We start from the raw sequence: 16,025 nt of genomic DNA, 5'->3' as shown, positions 1-16,025 counted from the left end.
CAGCTTCCAATTTGGATTCGGGAGACAGACACAATCTCTACTTTTAAGATTAGGCTTAAAACTTTCCTTTTTGCTAAGGCATATAGTTAGGGCTGGACCAGGTGACCCTGAATCCTCCCTTAGTTATGCTGCAATAGATGTAGGCTGCCGGGGGATTCCCATGATGCATTGGGTTTTTCCTTTCCAGTCACCTTTCTCACTCACTATGTGTTAATAGACCTCTCTGTATTGAATCGTATCTGTTATTAATCTCTGTCTCTCTTCCACAGCATGTCTTTCATCCTGTCTTCCTTCTCTCACCCCAACCGGTCGCAGCAGATGGCCGCCCCTCCCTGAGCCTGGTTCTGCCGGAGGTTTCTTCCTGTTAAAAGGGAGTTTTTCCTTCCCACTGTCGCCAAAGTGCTTGCTCATAGGGGGTCATATGATTGTTGGGTTTTTCTCTGTATCTATGAAGCGCCTTGAGGCGACTTTTGTTGTGATTTGGCGCTATATAAATAAAATTGAATTGAATTGAATTGAATTGAAGGTGTACCAATTGATAATGTGAGTGAACACAAATTTTTGGGAGTCGTAATTGATAACAAAATTTCATGGAAACCCCACGTTAGACACATAAAAACCAAAATTTCCAGAAGCCTCGCAGTTTTGAACAAAGTGAAACCATACCTTGATAAAGATGCACTTCGTACTCTGTACTGTACCCTGGTTCTTCCATATTTTACATATTGTGTGGAAGTGTGGGGAAACACATATAAAAATACAACTAATCCATTAGTCACAGTACAGAAACGAGCACTGCGTATTATTCACAAGGCTGGTTATCTAGATCATACTCACAAACTCTTTCTTCAGGCAAAGTTACTTAAATTCCAGGATCTGGTTAATTACAATACATCCATAATTTTGTATAAAGCTTTTACTAAACTTCTACCGGCAAATTTACAAACTAGATTTGAAATTCGAGAAAAGGTTTATAATGTGAGAGGCTCTGGAGAATTCAAATTACCTAGAACTCGAACAACCCGTAAAGGTTTTTGTGTGTCTGTATGTGGTGTGAAAATCTGGAACAGTCTGAGTTTACAACTGAAACAATGCAAAAATATTCATAGATTTAAATTCCTCTACAAACAGTTGGTCTGGTCACAGTATACTCAATGATGGTTTTTAGTGTGCTCTGTAATGTCTGCTCTCTTACCATTGCTGGTATGGATTCCAAGAGAAAAAAAAAAAAAGAAGAGTGTGCGTATGTATGTATATATACGTGCATGTGTGTGTAGATATATATGTATGTATATGTATGTGTGTTTGTTACTTGTAATTATTACTGCCTGTTACCTGTGGTAATGCAATTTATAATTTATATATTCTGTATTCAGTTATGAAAGCTCTAATTGTTGTTTGCGAGCTGCCGTTGAGATGCTTGTATGTGCCCGGGGCTGTTGATGGGTTTGTATGCAATGATGGGCGTAGCTGCGGGAAGTTTATTGTTTTTGTTGATGAGTGAGTATAGGGGTGGGATTTAATAAGTCTTCTTCGTCCCACTCCTTTTTCAGGCAATTTTTGTTTTTTGTTTTGTGCATTTTATGTTCAATATAGGTATTTGTTGTGCCTGAAAATGAACAAATAAATGAATGAAATGAAATGAACATGGGCTTGACAACATGGGACGTGGAACACAAAGGGCAAATGAGACTAAGATCCAGGGGAAGGGGAAATGAGGAGATCCAATAAACAAAACTAAGGCTGAACAACTTAGGGGTTCAAGAGAGGTGGATGAGCTTAACCCAAATAATAAATGACAAAACACAAAGACTCAAGTTCTAACTAATAATGCAAAAACAAGAACTTAACATATCCCCATACTAAAAACAGAAATACACAACATATAATGAACTTAAAATGCTGGGTCACAGACCCAGCCATGACAGTTTTACATACAGGGATCAGAAAACTTGGGCTGAGTGTGTGACGCACAGTCACTCTCTCCCACGGGTGCAGCCAGCTCAGCTGTACTGGGGCGACGGCGGCGTGAACGCCGTTTTCGCCAAGAAGGGGGAAGAGACAAGCCGGGCCATGAATCCTCCAGCGGACCAGGCCGAACGTCCTCCGACTCTTCATACTGAAGAGGCAGCTCCGGGCGGATACGTACGGTGGAGACAAGGAAGTCGTGAATGAGGGGGTGTAGCAAGCCAAATAGCCAGGGGAGTCCGGAAACCATCCGCTGTAAGCGAGTGGCTAACAACTCCTGGTATTCAGGAGCTGGCAACGCTACCCACTCTTGGCAATGATATTCCATCATGTAAATGAAATCTGCCCGGAGCTCGGCGGAGGGATTGTGAGCTGCTGGGTCCATGTCTTGGTCGCGTTCTTCTGTCATGTTTCGGTTGTGTGGCAGGCAGGAATTGGACCCAAACGCAAACTCACAGGGACAGAACTTGAACTCAAAAGCACAGAATCACACACAGCATGAGGGAGAACTGAGGGAGACGTGGACCTAAATACACAGAGGGTTAACGAGGGAAGTGGGAGCACATGGGGAACACAGCTGACACAGATAATCGTAATGAGACAGGGCAGGAGTAACACAACATGACGCATACTGACGAGAGACTGTCAAAGTAAAACAGGAAGTACACAGAGGTTCAGACAGGAGGAGAGAGAGAGAGCACAGACATAACGGGCTGAGGAAACATTGAATGCAACACAAGGGGAGACGAGGGGAGACGAGGGCTCACAGATACACAGAGGGGCACACAGGGGGTAAAAGTCACAAGGGGAAATCAAATAAGGAACAACTTAACAGAGCAACCCAGGAACCACGGCCCAAATAAAGAACAAAATACAAGAATACATGAAAACTAAGAATGCTGGGCCAACATGGCCCAGGACCATGACACTCTCACAGTCTGTTTCTAAACCTAAAAGAGGAATTATGGATTTGACCAACTGGTCTCTGAATGCTATTGACACCCTTTTCTCAACGAGAAGTCTGGGCTCAGGAGAGCCCGAGTGCCCTGGAGGGACTTTCTCTGCCGGATACACGATGGACGGGTGGCAGGAATTGAGGATCGTGTGCCTGGCGGGACTGTCGATCGAGGACGCTGAAGATATCTACCTATTCTGAACCATGATAACAGGGTTCTTGCTGATTGGAGCTGGCTTGGCCCTGGCTTATCGGAGAATTAAGAGAGCGGAACCGGCTGTTCAAACAACCCCCCTTCTCCCAAGGCTGCCCGCTGGGATTGAAATGATGGGACGAGGCGCAACTTCTCAGAAAGGGCTCATCGAGAGCAGCATGGTTAAGACCTTGGAGACACTTACAGCTGCAGTGAATACTCAGAATAACACCTCTGGACGTATATTGGGTTACATCAAGGAGAGGCCTGCTCAGAATAACACCTTTGAGCGAAAGTTGGATTACATCGTGGAACAGCTGACTGCAGTCGTGAGTTCTCAGAATCGGCTCTCTGAGCACAAGAATGACAACACCAGCAAGTTTGATAACATCACGGGGAAGCTCGCGGTTCTCCAACGGGAGATTGAGAGACCAGTGTCGGAGTGTTAAAGAACAGCTTTGAAATTCTCATGAGTTGTCGCAAAAGAAAAATCACCATCATAATGCGGCTACCCCTTCGGCGCCCGCTGTGGGCTCAAGGCTGGAGCCGAACAAAAACACCCTGATAACGACTGTGTTGAGTCTGTTCTTCCCGTTCCATGCAAGGCCACCTGGGTTGCTGGAAGACTGTTTACTTAGCCTGGCAGGGCGAAGGACACTGTCTCAGCTGAACTATGGACACGCACACACATACATATACTGATACTGATAAGCACTCACTGACGCATCACCCTCCCTACCCCGGATCCAACGCCACCTCCAACGCTTACCTCCCCTCTGATGATGACATCGGGTCAGTTGGAGGCGCAGTCGAAGATTGCAGCGGTCCCAGATCAGATGTACACACTGGAACTCTTTCCCATGTTGCTGTCTGTGTTTATTGTGCTATGGTGTGTTGATATCTGTGCATTCCTGTATTATCCTTCTGTGTTACACATTTCGATGTGTTTTTCCTCGCTACCTAGCCTGACCTGTCTCCCCAATGTGATGTTTGTGTGTTGTATGTACGGTCGGAGGTCTGTCATCTCGGTTGTGGGCAAAAGACCTGCAACTGACAAATAAAGGCTATCTCATCTCATCATATCTGCCAATCGCAGCCTGTGGGGATTGTGATTGTTTTCTACAGCAGCTGTCTCTTAAAGGTTTAATCCTCAGTCCACATAGCATGCACTAAAAACAGCAAACATTAACCAGTAAAACCAAACAAAAAATGTAATTAACATCATCTTTAGTGTCTTTTTGTTGCAAAGATTTTGCACATCAGCTAAAATTCACATGTTCATATGAATTTGTTCAAATCAATTTGTTCTGCTTTTTTAATTATGTTTACCACTCAGTCTCTCACATCATGTTTTATTTGAGCTCATCTAAAATTAGTAAAGCATTAACACTAAGAGTGAAGTGGGTTGCTGCACTGTTGTCAGGGTCACTTTAGGGCTGTGAAGTGCTGTCAAGTGTATCTCGCTGTTCATGATTCTTCTTTGTTTTTGCTCCTTTCTACATTGTAGATACATACTGAAGACATCAAAATTATTTTGATCAGCTTCATGATGTAGTCACCTGAAATGGTTTTCACCTCACAGGTGTGCCTTGTCTGGGTTCATTTGTGGAATTTCTTGCCTTCTTAATGGGTTTGGGACCGTCAGTTGTATTGTGCAGAAGTTAGGTTGGTACACAGCTGACAGTCCATTTCAACAACTGTTAGAATTCATATTATGGCAAGAACTAATTAGCTAAGTAAAGAGAAATGACAGTCCATTATTACTTTAAGAACTGAAGGTCAATCAGTCTGGAAAATTGCTAAAACTTTGAAAGTGTCCACAAGAGCAGTCGCAAAAACCATCAAGTGCTACAATGAAACTGGCTCACATGAAGAAAGGAAGGAAGACCAAGAGTCACCTCCGCTGCTGAGGATAAATTCATCCAAGTCACCAGCCTCAGAAATTGCAAATTAACAACATCTTAGATTAGAGCCCAGATAAATGCCACACAGAGTTCCAGTAGCAGACACATGTCTATATCAACTGATGAGACTGGGTGAATCAGGTCTTTATGGTCAAATAGCTGCTGAGAAGCCACTACTAAGGAAAAGCAACAAGGAGAAGACAATTTTCGAGCCAAGAAACACAAAGAATGCACATTAGACCAGTGGAAATCTGTGCTTTAGTCTGATTAGTCCAAATTTGAGATCTTTGGTTCCATCCGCTGAGTCTTTGTGCGACACAGAAAAAGTGAACGATGGTCTCCACATGCGTGGTTCCCACCATGAAGCATTGAAGAGGAGGTGTGATCGTGTGGGGATGCTTTGCTGGTGATACTGCTGGGGATTTATTTTTAAATTGATGGCACACTGAACCAGCATGGCTACCACAGCATCCTGCAGCAACATGACATCTCATACAGTTTGCATTTAGTTTATTTCTTTTTAAATAGGACAATGGCACCACATACACCTCCAGGCTGTGTAAGGGCTATTTGACCAAGGAGAGTGATGGAGTGGTGAGCCAGATGGCCTGGCCTCCAGAGTCACTTGACCTAAACCCAATCAAGATGATTTGGGATGAAATGGACCGGAGAGTGGAGGTAAAAGACTGTTGGAAAACCATTTCAGATGACTACCTCATGAACCTCACACGGAGAATGCCAAGAGTGTGCAAAGCAGTAATCAAAGCAAAGGGTTGCTATTTTAAAGAGTCTAAAATAAAACATGTTTTGAGTTGAGCTGGTTGCAAAATATGATTTTTGTCATTTTTCAAGTGGTCTTGAACTTTTGATTGGGACTGTACCCTACAGAAACACTTCAGAGAATTAGACATAAGCAATTAAAAAAGGTTTACAACCAAAGAATTGAGACTACATTGCATATCTAGACAATACCTTAAACTATCGGAAAAGGCCTTAAAGCTGGTGTGTTTAGGAGACTCAAAAAGGAATCAAAAGTAGAAGGAAGGCATGTTGATCAAGCTGTCATGTCAACAAAAACAACAACTGTGAATGTACTTCTAAAAAAAAGATAAGAAAAAACTGTCCCAACCATATGTATATGAGGGTAAAAAAGTTTTGTGCATGATAAAGTGTATGTATTGGGTATTAAAAGCAGACTGGAGACTCACAAGTCACACTTCTGAAGGAAATGAAAGTAACAACAAATGTGAGTGTGTAACAGTGACAAGAAAAGATGACATTACGGTGGTCTTTGTCTTTGTTCGTAATGTGCATTTGCTTTAAAGGTATGGATAATTTATCTGTAATCTTTATTTCTCACAAGATGTAAACTTAAACAGTTTTTTTTTCACATGCCTTTGCTTTTTTGTCCAGTATTTTGTGAGTATTAAATGATCTTTTCTGTATTTTCCCATGCATCTAATGCACCTGTACTTTGATGAAGCAAACTTCATCAAATTTTACTGTGGATTTTATTACAGTTTCTCCAACGGAAGCTTCATCTTGGACTGTAAAGGTGCCATCCTCAGTAAAAGGTCACCTTGGATTATGTGTGGTGATCCCCTGTTCTTATGACTTTCCTAGTCCAAAAAATGAGGTCAGCGAGTTCACAGGGATTTGGTACAATGACAATGATCAAGTCATCTGTCATTCCAATGCATCTCAAATTTTGGATCCGTTTCTGAATCGGACAAAACTACTGGGAGATCTCAGCAAGAAGGATTGTTCTCTGATGATTGAAAATCTTCAACAAAGTGACGGATGGCCTTTTTATTTCCGGATTGAAATTAAAGCCCACAACCAGTATTCCTACATCAATGATAAAGTCTCTATTTCATTGAGTAAGTACAATTAGTCAGTGTGAGTAAGTACTACTAACAATAACACCACATTTTCTAGTTCTTGTAACTATCTCTTTGTTTCCAGTGTTTTTACCGTGATGTTTTATTATATTGATAAGTGCTGAATAAATATTTTAGTGTGAATGTGCAATGCTCTAGAACATTTTCCTTTTCTCAGTTTACTGAATTATTCCTTCAAAGCTAAGATTTAATAAAGCATTTTTTTTAATTGCTAATTGATTTAATGGCAAGAGCACTTTTTTATCAGTATTATTTAACCCTGTTTATTGCTATGACTTACTTTAAGTTTAATGTAAAACCTTGCATAGCAAATTTTTTGTCAAACTGGGTGATTTGGATTTAGATGTTAAGTGTCTCTGTATGGAAGAGAATGGGCAAAAATGAAAACAAAAACTCATCAGCAGCTGTACTGTTTAAGTGGACTTGTATTTCCATTACAGTACACTTACCATCATGATGGAGTTCTGGTTTATGACCATAATCTCTTTTGTTAACACAGGTCAACCTAATTTATCGGTGCAAGAGGAGATAAAGGAGGGTGAGAATGTGTCTGCATCCTGCTCCGTGTTTCACTCCTGCCCCAAATATCCACCTTCTTTCATCTGGAGTCACTCTGGAGAGCAGCACGATCAAACACAGCAGCTTCATGAAGGCCAGTGGAATTCAACATCTACTCTGACCTTTCACCCAAACCGCTCTGATCACAACAAGCCTTTAAAATGCAACATAACATACCATCGAGGGCTGCACCAGGAAACATCTAAGATACTTCAAGTAAGATGTAAGTATACTGTACATTAACAGTGTATCAACCACTGTAAATAGTTTCATTTTTTTAAGCATTCAAAATCGGCGATACAGTATTTTACAATATAAACAAGCAAACAAATAAAATAGGTGCAGTAACCAACATAGCCGACAGGTCTAGCCCAGATCTGGTGTCAAGCTGGCACTGCTGGCTGACTGGTGTCATGGCAGGGTGTATGTCAGCCAGATGTGGGCCAGGTCTGGCAATGATGGCACTATTTATGTTCCTATTTCCTATTTTAGTTAGAAGACAGGCAGCACGGTGGCACGGTGGTTAGCACTGTTGCCGCACAGCAAGAAGGTCCTGAGTTCAATTCCACCATCAGGTCTTTCTGTGTGGAGTTTGCATGTTCTCCCCGTGTTTGTGTGGGTTCCCTCCGGGTACTCCGGCTTCCTCCCACCGTCCAAAGACATGCAGCTTGTGGGGATAGGTTAATTGGAAAATCCAAATTGTCACTAGGTGTGAATGTGCGAGTGAATGGTTGTCTGTCCCTGTGTGTTGGCCCTGCGACAGACTGGCGACCTGTCCAGGGTGTACCCCGCCTCTCGCCCTATGACAGCTGGGATAGGCTCCAGCGCCCCTGAAAAGGATAAGCGGAAGTGAATGGATGGATGGATAGTTAGAAGACCCAAATGCCATGTTGCAATACTATACTGCTATGGTAGCCAACGTTTCAAATGCAGGTTTGACAGGTTTGTGAGTTTACACTTTATCCACAACCTAGTGACGGTTTACTCATGTTTACCACTGAGTGGCTGTAGCTCCGGAGGTAGAGCGGGTCACCTAATGATCAGAAGTTAGTGGTTTAATCCCTGGTTCCTCCGGTCTTCATGTCAAGAGCATGAATGTGTATGAATGTAGTTAGGAAGCACTCAGTTGAAAAAGTGTATGATTGGGTGAATGTGACATTTTGTCTAGAGCACATTGAGTAATTTCTGAAAAGAGATTCGTCATGTTGCTTTTGCACTATTTTGTTACTGCACATGTTGTTATTACATGGCTTGATTAAGGTACACATTAGGCTGACACTGTTCAGCTCCAGCAAAGGGCCAGCAGTGTGTCTGCAACTGGCCCGTGGCTGCACACAACTTACACATGCCCCACATGCTGCAGTATGTGCTGCACTGCTATCAGTGAAGAAGGGGTAATCAGATAATCAGATCCTGCACCTCAGCGTGTTGTGCATGTTATGTTACACTAGAATGAATTCAATTACAAAACACTTTTTTTCATTCAAACATACATAATAAATGCATGGCTATCTTCCATTTTTATTTTATGTCCTCACAGATGGCCCTGACATCAAGACTTCCTCAAAGTGTTCTTCAGAGGACGGCGTGGTAAAGTGTGAGTGCACTGTAGAGTCCGAGCCTCCCAGCATGGTACATTTTGTTCTTGGTGACAGAGTCATGCAAAGCAGCAAAGCAGAGAAAAATGGCTTTGTTACTATTGAGACTCTGCAGACAGACTTTGGGTCTTTCAGGTTTGTGCACTGCCTGGCAATCAACGTGGTGGGATATGACAACATTTTGCTCTCTTTACCTGTTAATGGTAAGAAAGACTTAGGATGGATTGATCTCTCTATTTTTACACGACAAAAATACTTAACATGGTTTCTTTGTCAACAGACAACATGCAGAATATTCTTATCTCGTCTGGAGCAGGTGTGATTTTGCTGATTATTTTGATAGGAAGTGGAGTGGGAGTTGTTAAAAAATGGTAAGTTGTCATGAACAAAATCATTGCAGATAAACAAGTAAGTCATGTATGTGGGAGAATCTGTAAATATAGCAACAGTTTTCAGAGCACCAGAGAGTCAGAGAGACCTGTCAAACTTCTGTAATGCCCGAACAAAAAGGTTTTATTATTCTTCAGCTCAGTTTGCAAACAAAATCCTACCATGATAAAATAAGATTTTAAAAGATGTGTAAATACATTACATGGTTGTTGTTTTTTTTGCATTCTTTCTGCAGGAAAAAGAACAGGGAGCATATCCCTTCTCCTGACATTTATGCAAATGATCCTGTCTATGGCAATGTAGGGATAAGCAATGCTTTCTTAATTGATTCATTCATAATGTACATGCATAAAAAGGGAGTTAATTAATCTTGTTTCTCTTTGCAGATTGCTTGAGATGAGTCAATATATGACAATGTGTATTGTGTGGAAGACCAACTACAGTCCATGTTGTTGAGTCAAGAAAAATGTTGTTTTGGGGTTGTTTTTTTTTTTTTTGGTTTTGTTTTAATCTGTTATATTTCTATAAGTCTGTAATCTATGACTCATGTTTTCTTGGTCAGAGCAATGATCTAGTTTGAAAGATTAATAATAAAGTTTAGTCAAATATACAAAATTACAAAAAAAATTGTGATCTCTGTTTTTATTATGATTTGATATCTATGACATTTTTGTTCATTAATTACATTCAGTAATATTTGTTATTATTGATAGCATAGAAGGCTATCCATAAGTATTGTGGAGTATATATGGAGTTATATACTCCACAATACTGCTTGTGCCTCAAAATGTAAGATACTTGGGAAATATTATTTCTTTTTTTTTTTGACAAAATTACCGAGAAATTATACAATATTTTAAATATTTTAATTACTTGTTCAAAACTTAAATTTACTTAGGGATAAACGACACCAAGTGGAACAGAGGCAGTGATTAATAATATTAATGCTTAAATGCAGAATGGTGTATCACGGTGTAAACCAGGGGTGTCCAAACCTTTTTCAGTGAGGGCCACATACATAAAAATAAAGGAGGTATAGAGCCTTAACTTTAGTGTATTAAAGTTAGAAAAATCTATTAAAGGTGGTCAAATATGTTATATTGTTGAATATACTTAAAGACAAAACTGCCTTCATCACAACTTTCCATAAATGGATCTTTCTTGATTTATTTAGAAAAAGCTTTGGTAGCTCATTCTCAGAACAGCAGCCTCAGCTTTCTTCTTAGACAGAAGATTTACAGCACAGAGAAAAAACAATAAAGGGGAAAATGGGACGGGTAAATTTCAAGCTTGTTATTTAAGTTATTAGGCTTAGCTTAGGGGCTCGCTCGGGCCACTTCGGGGGTGGGCTCGGTCACTCTGGCACAGCTGGCTCACGGGCATATATTTATATATAAACATATATAAATAAAACCACTTTTTTTTACATTAGTAATTCCTTTTGTGCATAATTTTATATTATTGTTAATAATAAATTAATGAAAGCAACAAAACAACCCGAAGAGCCGGTTCGGAGCTGAAAGAGCCGGCTCTCTAAAAAGAGCCGGAAATCCCATCATTAGTAGCTTGGGGTAAATTTCTTCTGTGATTGTCCTTTTTGGTGGAGCAACTGCCTTGATCATCAGAAGCTCCCCCTAGTGTTAAAAGTAAGAAGTGCAATACACTCAAGCAAAAGTTGAAGTGCGGGTCATATTCTATTGTATTTATAAAATTTCTTGCAGGCCAATTAAAAATGGACCGCGGGCCGTAGTTTGGACACCCCTGGTGTAAACACTCAGTCCACAATAGAAGGCCCCAGCAGCCTGTAATAGGCTTACTGTCACAACATAACTAAGAGAGGAATAAGGGTCACCCAACTCAGTCCTAACTATATGCTTTATCAAAAAAGAAAGTTTTAAGCCGAATCCTAAAAGTAGAGAGTGTGTCTGTTTCCCGAATCCAAACTGTTTTTATTATTATTATTAATCCAAGCAAAAAATTCAAAACCTTGTAGTCCCTCTACAGAAGAGGTATGCCTCCCATTCTACTTTAAATACTCTAGGAACAACAAGTAAGCCAGCCGTCTGAGAGCAATGTGCTCTAATAGGGTGATATGGTGTTATGAGGTCTTTAAGATAAGAGGGGACCTGAATATTGAAAAACTTGTATGTGAGGAGAGGGATTTCAGATTTGGTATTGGATTTAACAGTGAGCCAATGAAGAGAAGCCAGTACAGGAGAAATATGCTCTCTCTTTCTAGTCTTTGGCAGTACTCTTGCTGCAGCATTTTATAGTTTATAGTTTATTTATTTATATAGCACATTACAACAGGAACGTTGACCAAAGTGCTGTACAATAATACAAAATACCGAGTAAAATAACTTATAATATTGATAGCAAACATCCAATATGAATTAACAAATAACTCCCATACTGTATTAAAAGCCAGTAAATACAAATGTGTTTTAAGATAAGATTTAAAAAGATTGACAGTGGGAGCCTGTCTGATGTGTAGGGGTAAATTATTCCACAGCTTAGGCGCTAAAACTGCAAATGCTCGATCGCCTCTATGAACCAGCCTCGACCTTGGTACGGCTAAAAGCAAAAGATCACTTGATCTAAGAGATCTAAAGGGGGCATAAGGCTGCAAGAGGTCAGACAAATACCTGGGAGCCTGTCCATTCAGGGCTTTGTAAGTCAAGAGTAACATTTTAAAATGAATTCTGAAGTCGACAGGGAGCCAATGAAGAGAGGCGAGCACCGGGGAAATATGTTCACATCTTTTAGTGCATGTCAGAAGACGAGCTGCAGCATTCTGGACCAACTGCAGTCTTGCCAGGCAGGTCTGGCTAACTCCAGCATAAAAGGAGTTACAATAGCCCAGCTGGGATGTAATAAAAGCATGAATCGCCCATTCAAAGCTTTTAAAAGATAAAAAAAGATCTCACCTTAGATACATTAGAAAAAAACTTTGGCTTTTCTGCTTTTACTGTCCTGACTGTCTCTCAACATGAGAAAAGACACCTGCAGCCCATCTTTTTTCCACTTACGCTCAGCCTTCCTGCGCTCTTGTCTGGCTGAAGGAGTGGCCTTATTTATCCATGGGTCTGATTGTGGTTTCGAGCTCATAGTTTTAAAAGGAGCGACCTCATCAAGGACAGTTTTGCATTCATCATAAAAATTAGATGTCATTTCCTCAGTACCAAAGCCAAGCAGAGCTCTTAAAACTTTTTTAAAAGCAATAGAAAATTGTTCTGTTGCAGATGGGTTAAAAACACGACAACGGCATGTTGGAATAAGAGGTGTAAAATGGCGGAGAGATAAAAGTATATCAAACACAACAGGACAGTGATCAGAAAAAACAGCGTCACATATTTTCATGTGAAATTCTGAGAATACGTGCTTCTTTTGCGGTGGAGGAACACCAGAGTAATTGCTTACGGAAATTGCTTCTTCAACATCTTTAAGAGTTCTGAACAAACTCTTAAAGATGTCCTCCTCCAGAACATCTTACATGTTACATCTTACATCTAACAAACGCGCGTTCCAACTTCTTATCTGGTGCGCGTCTTTTATTTTGACAGCGAATGCGCACCTGCGTACGGAGCCCCGCAGGGGACATGGGAGAAAAAAAAATTAAGACGGACTTTTGCGAGATCTCGCAAAAGTTTTGCAAAACTTTTGCGAGATCCCGAGTTTGTTTTGCGAGATCTCGCAAAACAAACTCGGGATCTTGCAAAACTTTTGCGAGATCTCGCAAAACAAACTCGGGATCTCGCAAAACAAACTTGGGATCTCGCAAAACAAACTCGGGATCTCGCAAAACAAACTCGGGATCTCGCAAAACAAACTCGGGATCTCGCAAAACTTTTTCGAGATCTCGCAAAAGTTTTAGCCGCATTCTTCCCATTAGCTCGAAGCTAACTGGAGGTCGAGACCTACTACAGCCGGGAGGAACACCGCTTTCCCGGCACATCGTGCCTCGACCGCCCGGTCGGCTTCGAGCCAGCGTCCGAAGAATGCGGCTTAAACGTTTGCGAGATCTCGCAAAACTTTTGCGAGATCCCGAGTTAGTTTTGCAAGATCTCGCAAAAGTCCGTCTTAATTTTTTTTTCTCCCATGTCCCCTGCGGGGCTCCGTACCTGCGGACCACTTATGTGCAGCCCTGGTCATAACACTCCCTGATATAAAATCAAGCATTTCTCCCTCTCAAGAAATGCTCAAGCCATTTACCAACCATTTGTCGTGGATAAAATGATCGACAGACCCTGGCAACCTCAGATTTCAACCCTGGTCAAAAAAACAAAAAAAGCAGGAAACTCTGTCATAAGTTTTCCTGATTCCTAAATAGCCAGATAGGGGGTTATCATGGGCAAGGACACTTGTAGACGGTACTCTTTTGGTACCACAATCTGAGTGATCGCGTCACACCCCATTCTAGACACTGGGGACCACTTATGTAGCAATACACCATTGTCAAATAGGTACGACACAGGTTGCTTGTTGCCTGGCAGGCAGGCAGACAAAGTAACATCAGACTGCTGAGCTTTAATGAACTGTTCTCTGTCTATTGCCAAGAAAAAGTCATTTGGTATCTCATTGGCCTAGATTAATTTCTTATTCCAGGAGGAAGTTTGACAGGAATTTTAGGCTCTTTCAAGAACGTATCTGAAATGTCCACCACATCGGCCTGGGCACGAGTAACCACACATGCCGCAAAAATTGCAGAGGCACTGAGCCCAGAGAGGGCATGACCGAAGATATCTACAGTAGGGTTTTCAGTGGTTTCAGGTGTGGTAGGTTTAGGTAAGGAACATCTTTTCCCCAGCCAAGAAAAACATCAACACCAGCAACTGGCTGCTGATCTATCACCCCCACCTGCTGTGCCTGAGACAAGGGGGAAAGTAGAGTAACTGTATGAAGTGGCATGCACAACATACTCATTTTTATTCCCCACACCAACAAATCTGAGCCACGGTATGATTGGTCAGAAAAAGGCACTATACCATGACACACCACAGATTACTTTGCACCAGCATCTCTTAAAATTGTGATGGGAATTTTGTCCCCCTTCTTCTCAGTCAGTGATAGAAAACCTTTAGAGATAAAAGGCTTGAAAACTGTGTGGCTGCGCCAGGGGAACTTGAGGTGAACGTGCCCTCCCCATGCCAGGGGAAACAATAGGGTCCTGACGTGTCAGAGATGAATAAACACTCTTGTGAGTCAGGGCAAATTCATCTGTCAAGACAGCAGCGTTTGCAAGAGACTCAACGTTTTGTTCATTTAAATAAATCACCACATGCTCCGGCAAACATTTATTAAAATCCTCCAAAAGCACCAGTTCCCTTAGCTGTGCAAAATCTTTGACTTTGCTAGCCTGACACTCTTTATCAAAAAGCACCCTTCCTCACACATAAACTACACACACTTGGTTGTCCCTTTTCCCATAGTGTCGGAATTTCTGTCTGTATGCTTCAGGCACCAATTGATAAGCACACAATACTGTAGACCACATCATGGTCTAAGCTTTGGTCCACTGAAAGGCTAGCACGCTCCTCCTGAGCTTTACTCAAAAGCCTACACTGCAGCAGCAAGGCCCAAACTTCCTTTTGCCAGTTCAAAGCTTCAGCAAACACAGCAAAGTATGAATCCACCTCAGTTTCTCTAAAGGGTGGTAACAATTTAATGTGCAAATCAAAGCAATTATGGGGCGATAGGGGGGGCTTGCAGTGTGAGCGGTGACTGGATGGAGCTACTAGGCTGGCGTTGCAGCTCTAAAGCTTTCACCCATAGATGCATCGCTTCCACCTCCAACTCCCAGTTTCTGAACTCCACTTCCATAATGCAGAGCATTAGCTGGAGCTCCTCAGCTGACGTCCCCATCATAGAACTGGGAGGAGCTAAAGGAGAAGTGTTTACATTATAATCTTCGGTAAGCAGGACTCTATTAGTCTCATAAGAAACAATCTGGGCCCATTATCAGCTAATGTACATCCCCATGTAAAAAATCTTGGTTTCATCTTTGATTCCACTCTCAAGCTGGACAAGCAAATAAATTCAGTTGTTCGTGGCAGTTTTTTCCAACTCAGGAGCGTTTCTAAACTCAAAAATATCCTGTCATCTAAAGACCTGGAAACTGTTATCCATGCTTTCATATTGTCACGTCTTGACTACTGTAACTCTCTCTATTTAGGCATTTGTCACTCAAGCCTGTCACGCCTGCAACTTGTTCAAAATGCAGCCGCAAGGCTCCTGACGGGCACTAGAAAGAGAGAGAATATTACCCCGGTACTCGCATCTCTACATTGGCTACCAGTTAAATATAGAATCGATTTTAAGGTTTTATTATTTGTTTTTAAAGCCCTCCATGGTTTGGCTCCAGGTTACATTTCAGATCTTCTTAGCCTGCACTTACCCACTCGATCTCTGCGCTCCTCCAGTCAGATGGTTTTATCAGTTCCACGCTCCCAGCTCAAATCTAGAGGTGACAGCTTTCTCCATTGCCGCCCCGAGACTCTGGAATAGTCTCCCCCCCTTCATAAAATTCTCTTCATCCTTGGAAATCTTTAAATCAAATCT

At 41.5% G+C, this 16,025-nt stretch overlaps 1 protein-coding gene and 1 pseudogene across 1 annotated transcript; both read left to right on the top strand.

Annotated features, from left to right (window-relative positions):
- Positions 1-2,932: 2,932 nt before the first annotated feature.
- LOC148094762 (uncharacterized) lies at positions 2,933-3,565 on the top strand (annotated as a pseudogene).
- Positions 3,566-6,293: 2,728 nt separating this feature from the next.
- On the top strand, positions 6,294-9,862 carry LOC148094761 (myelin-associated glycoprotein-like). The gene is made up of 7 exons (XM_087837123.1): positions 6,294-6,345; positions 6,541-6,900; positions 7,421-7,702; positions 9,020-9,280; positions 9,358-9,448; positions 9,703-9,766; positions 9,854-9,862. Exons 1-7 carry the CDS (start codon positions 6,294-6,296, stop codon positions 9,860-9,862), a joined length of 1,119 nt encoding a protein of 372 aa, XP_087693249.1.
- Positions 9,863-16,025: the final 6,163 nt, after the last annotated feature.

This window comes from Neolamprologus brichardi, unplaced genomic scaffold (assembly GCF_056152115.1).
Source record: "Neolamprologus brichardi isolate AB-2024 unplaced genomic scaffold, ASM5615211v1 NODE_ptg000008l+_length_2720982_cov_1, whole genome shotgun sequence".
Lineage (NCBI taxonomy): Eukaryota > Metazoa > Chordata > Actinopteri > Cichliformes > Cichlidae > Neolamprologus > Neolamprologus brichardi.
This window is presented reverse-complemented; position numbering and strand designations above follow the sequence as displayed.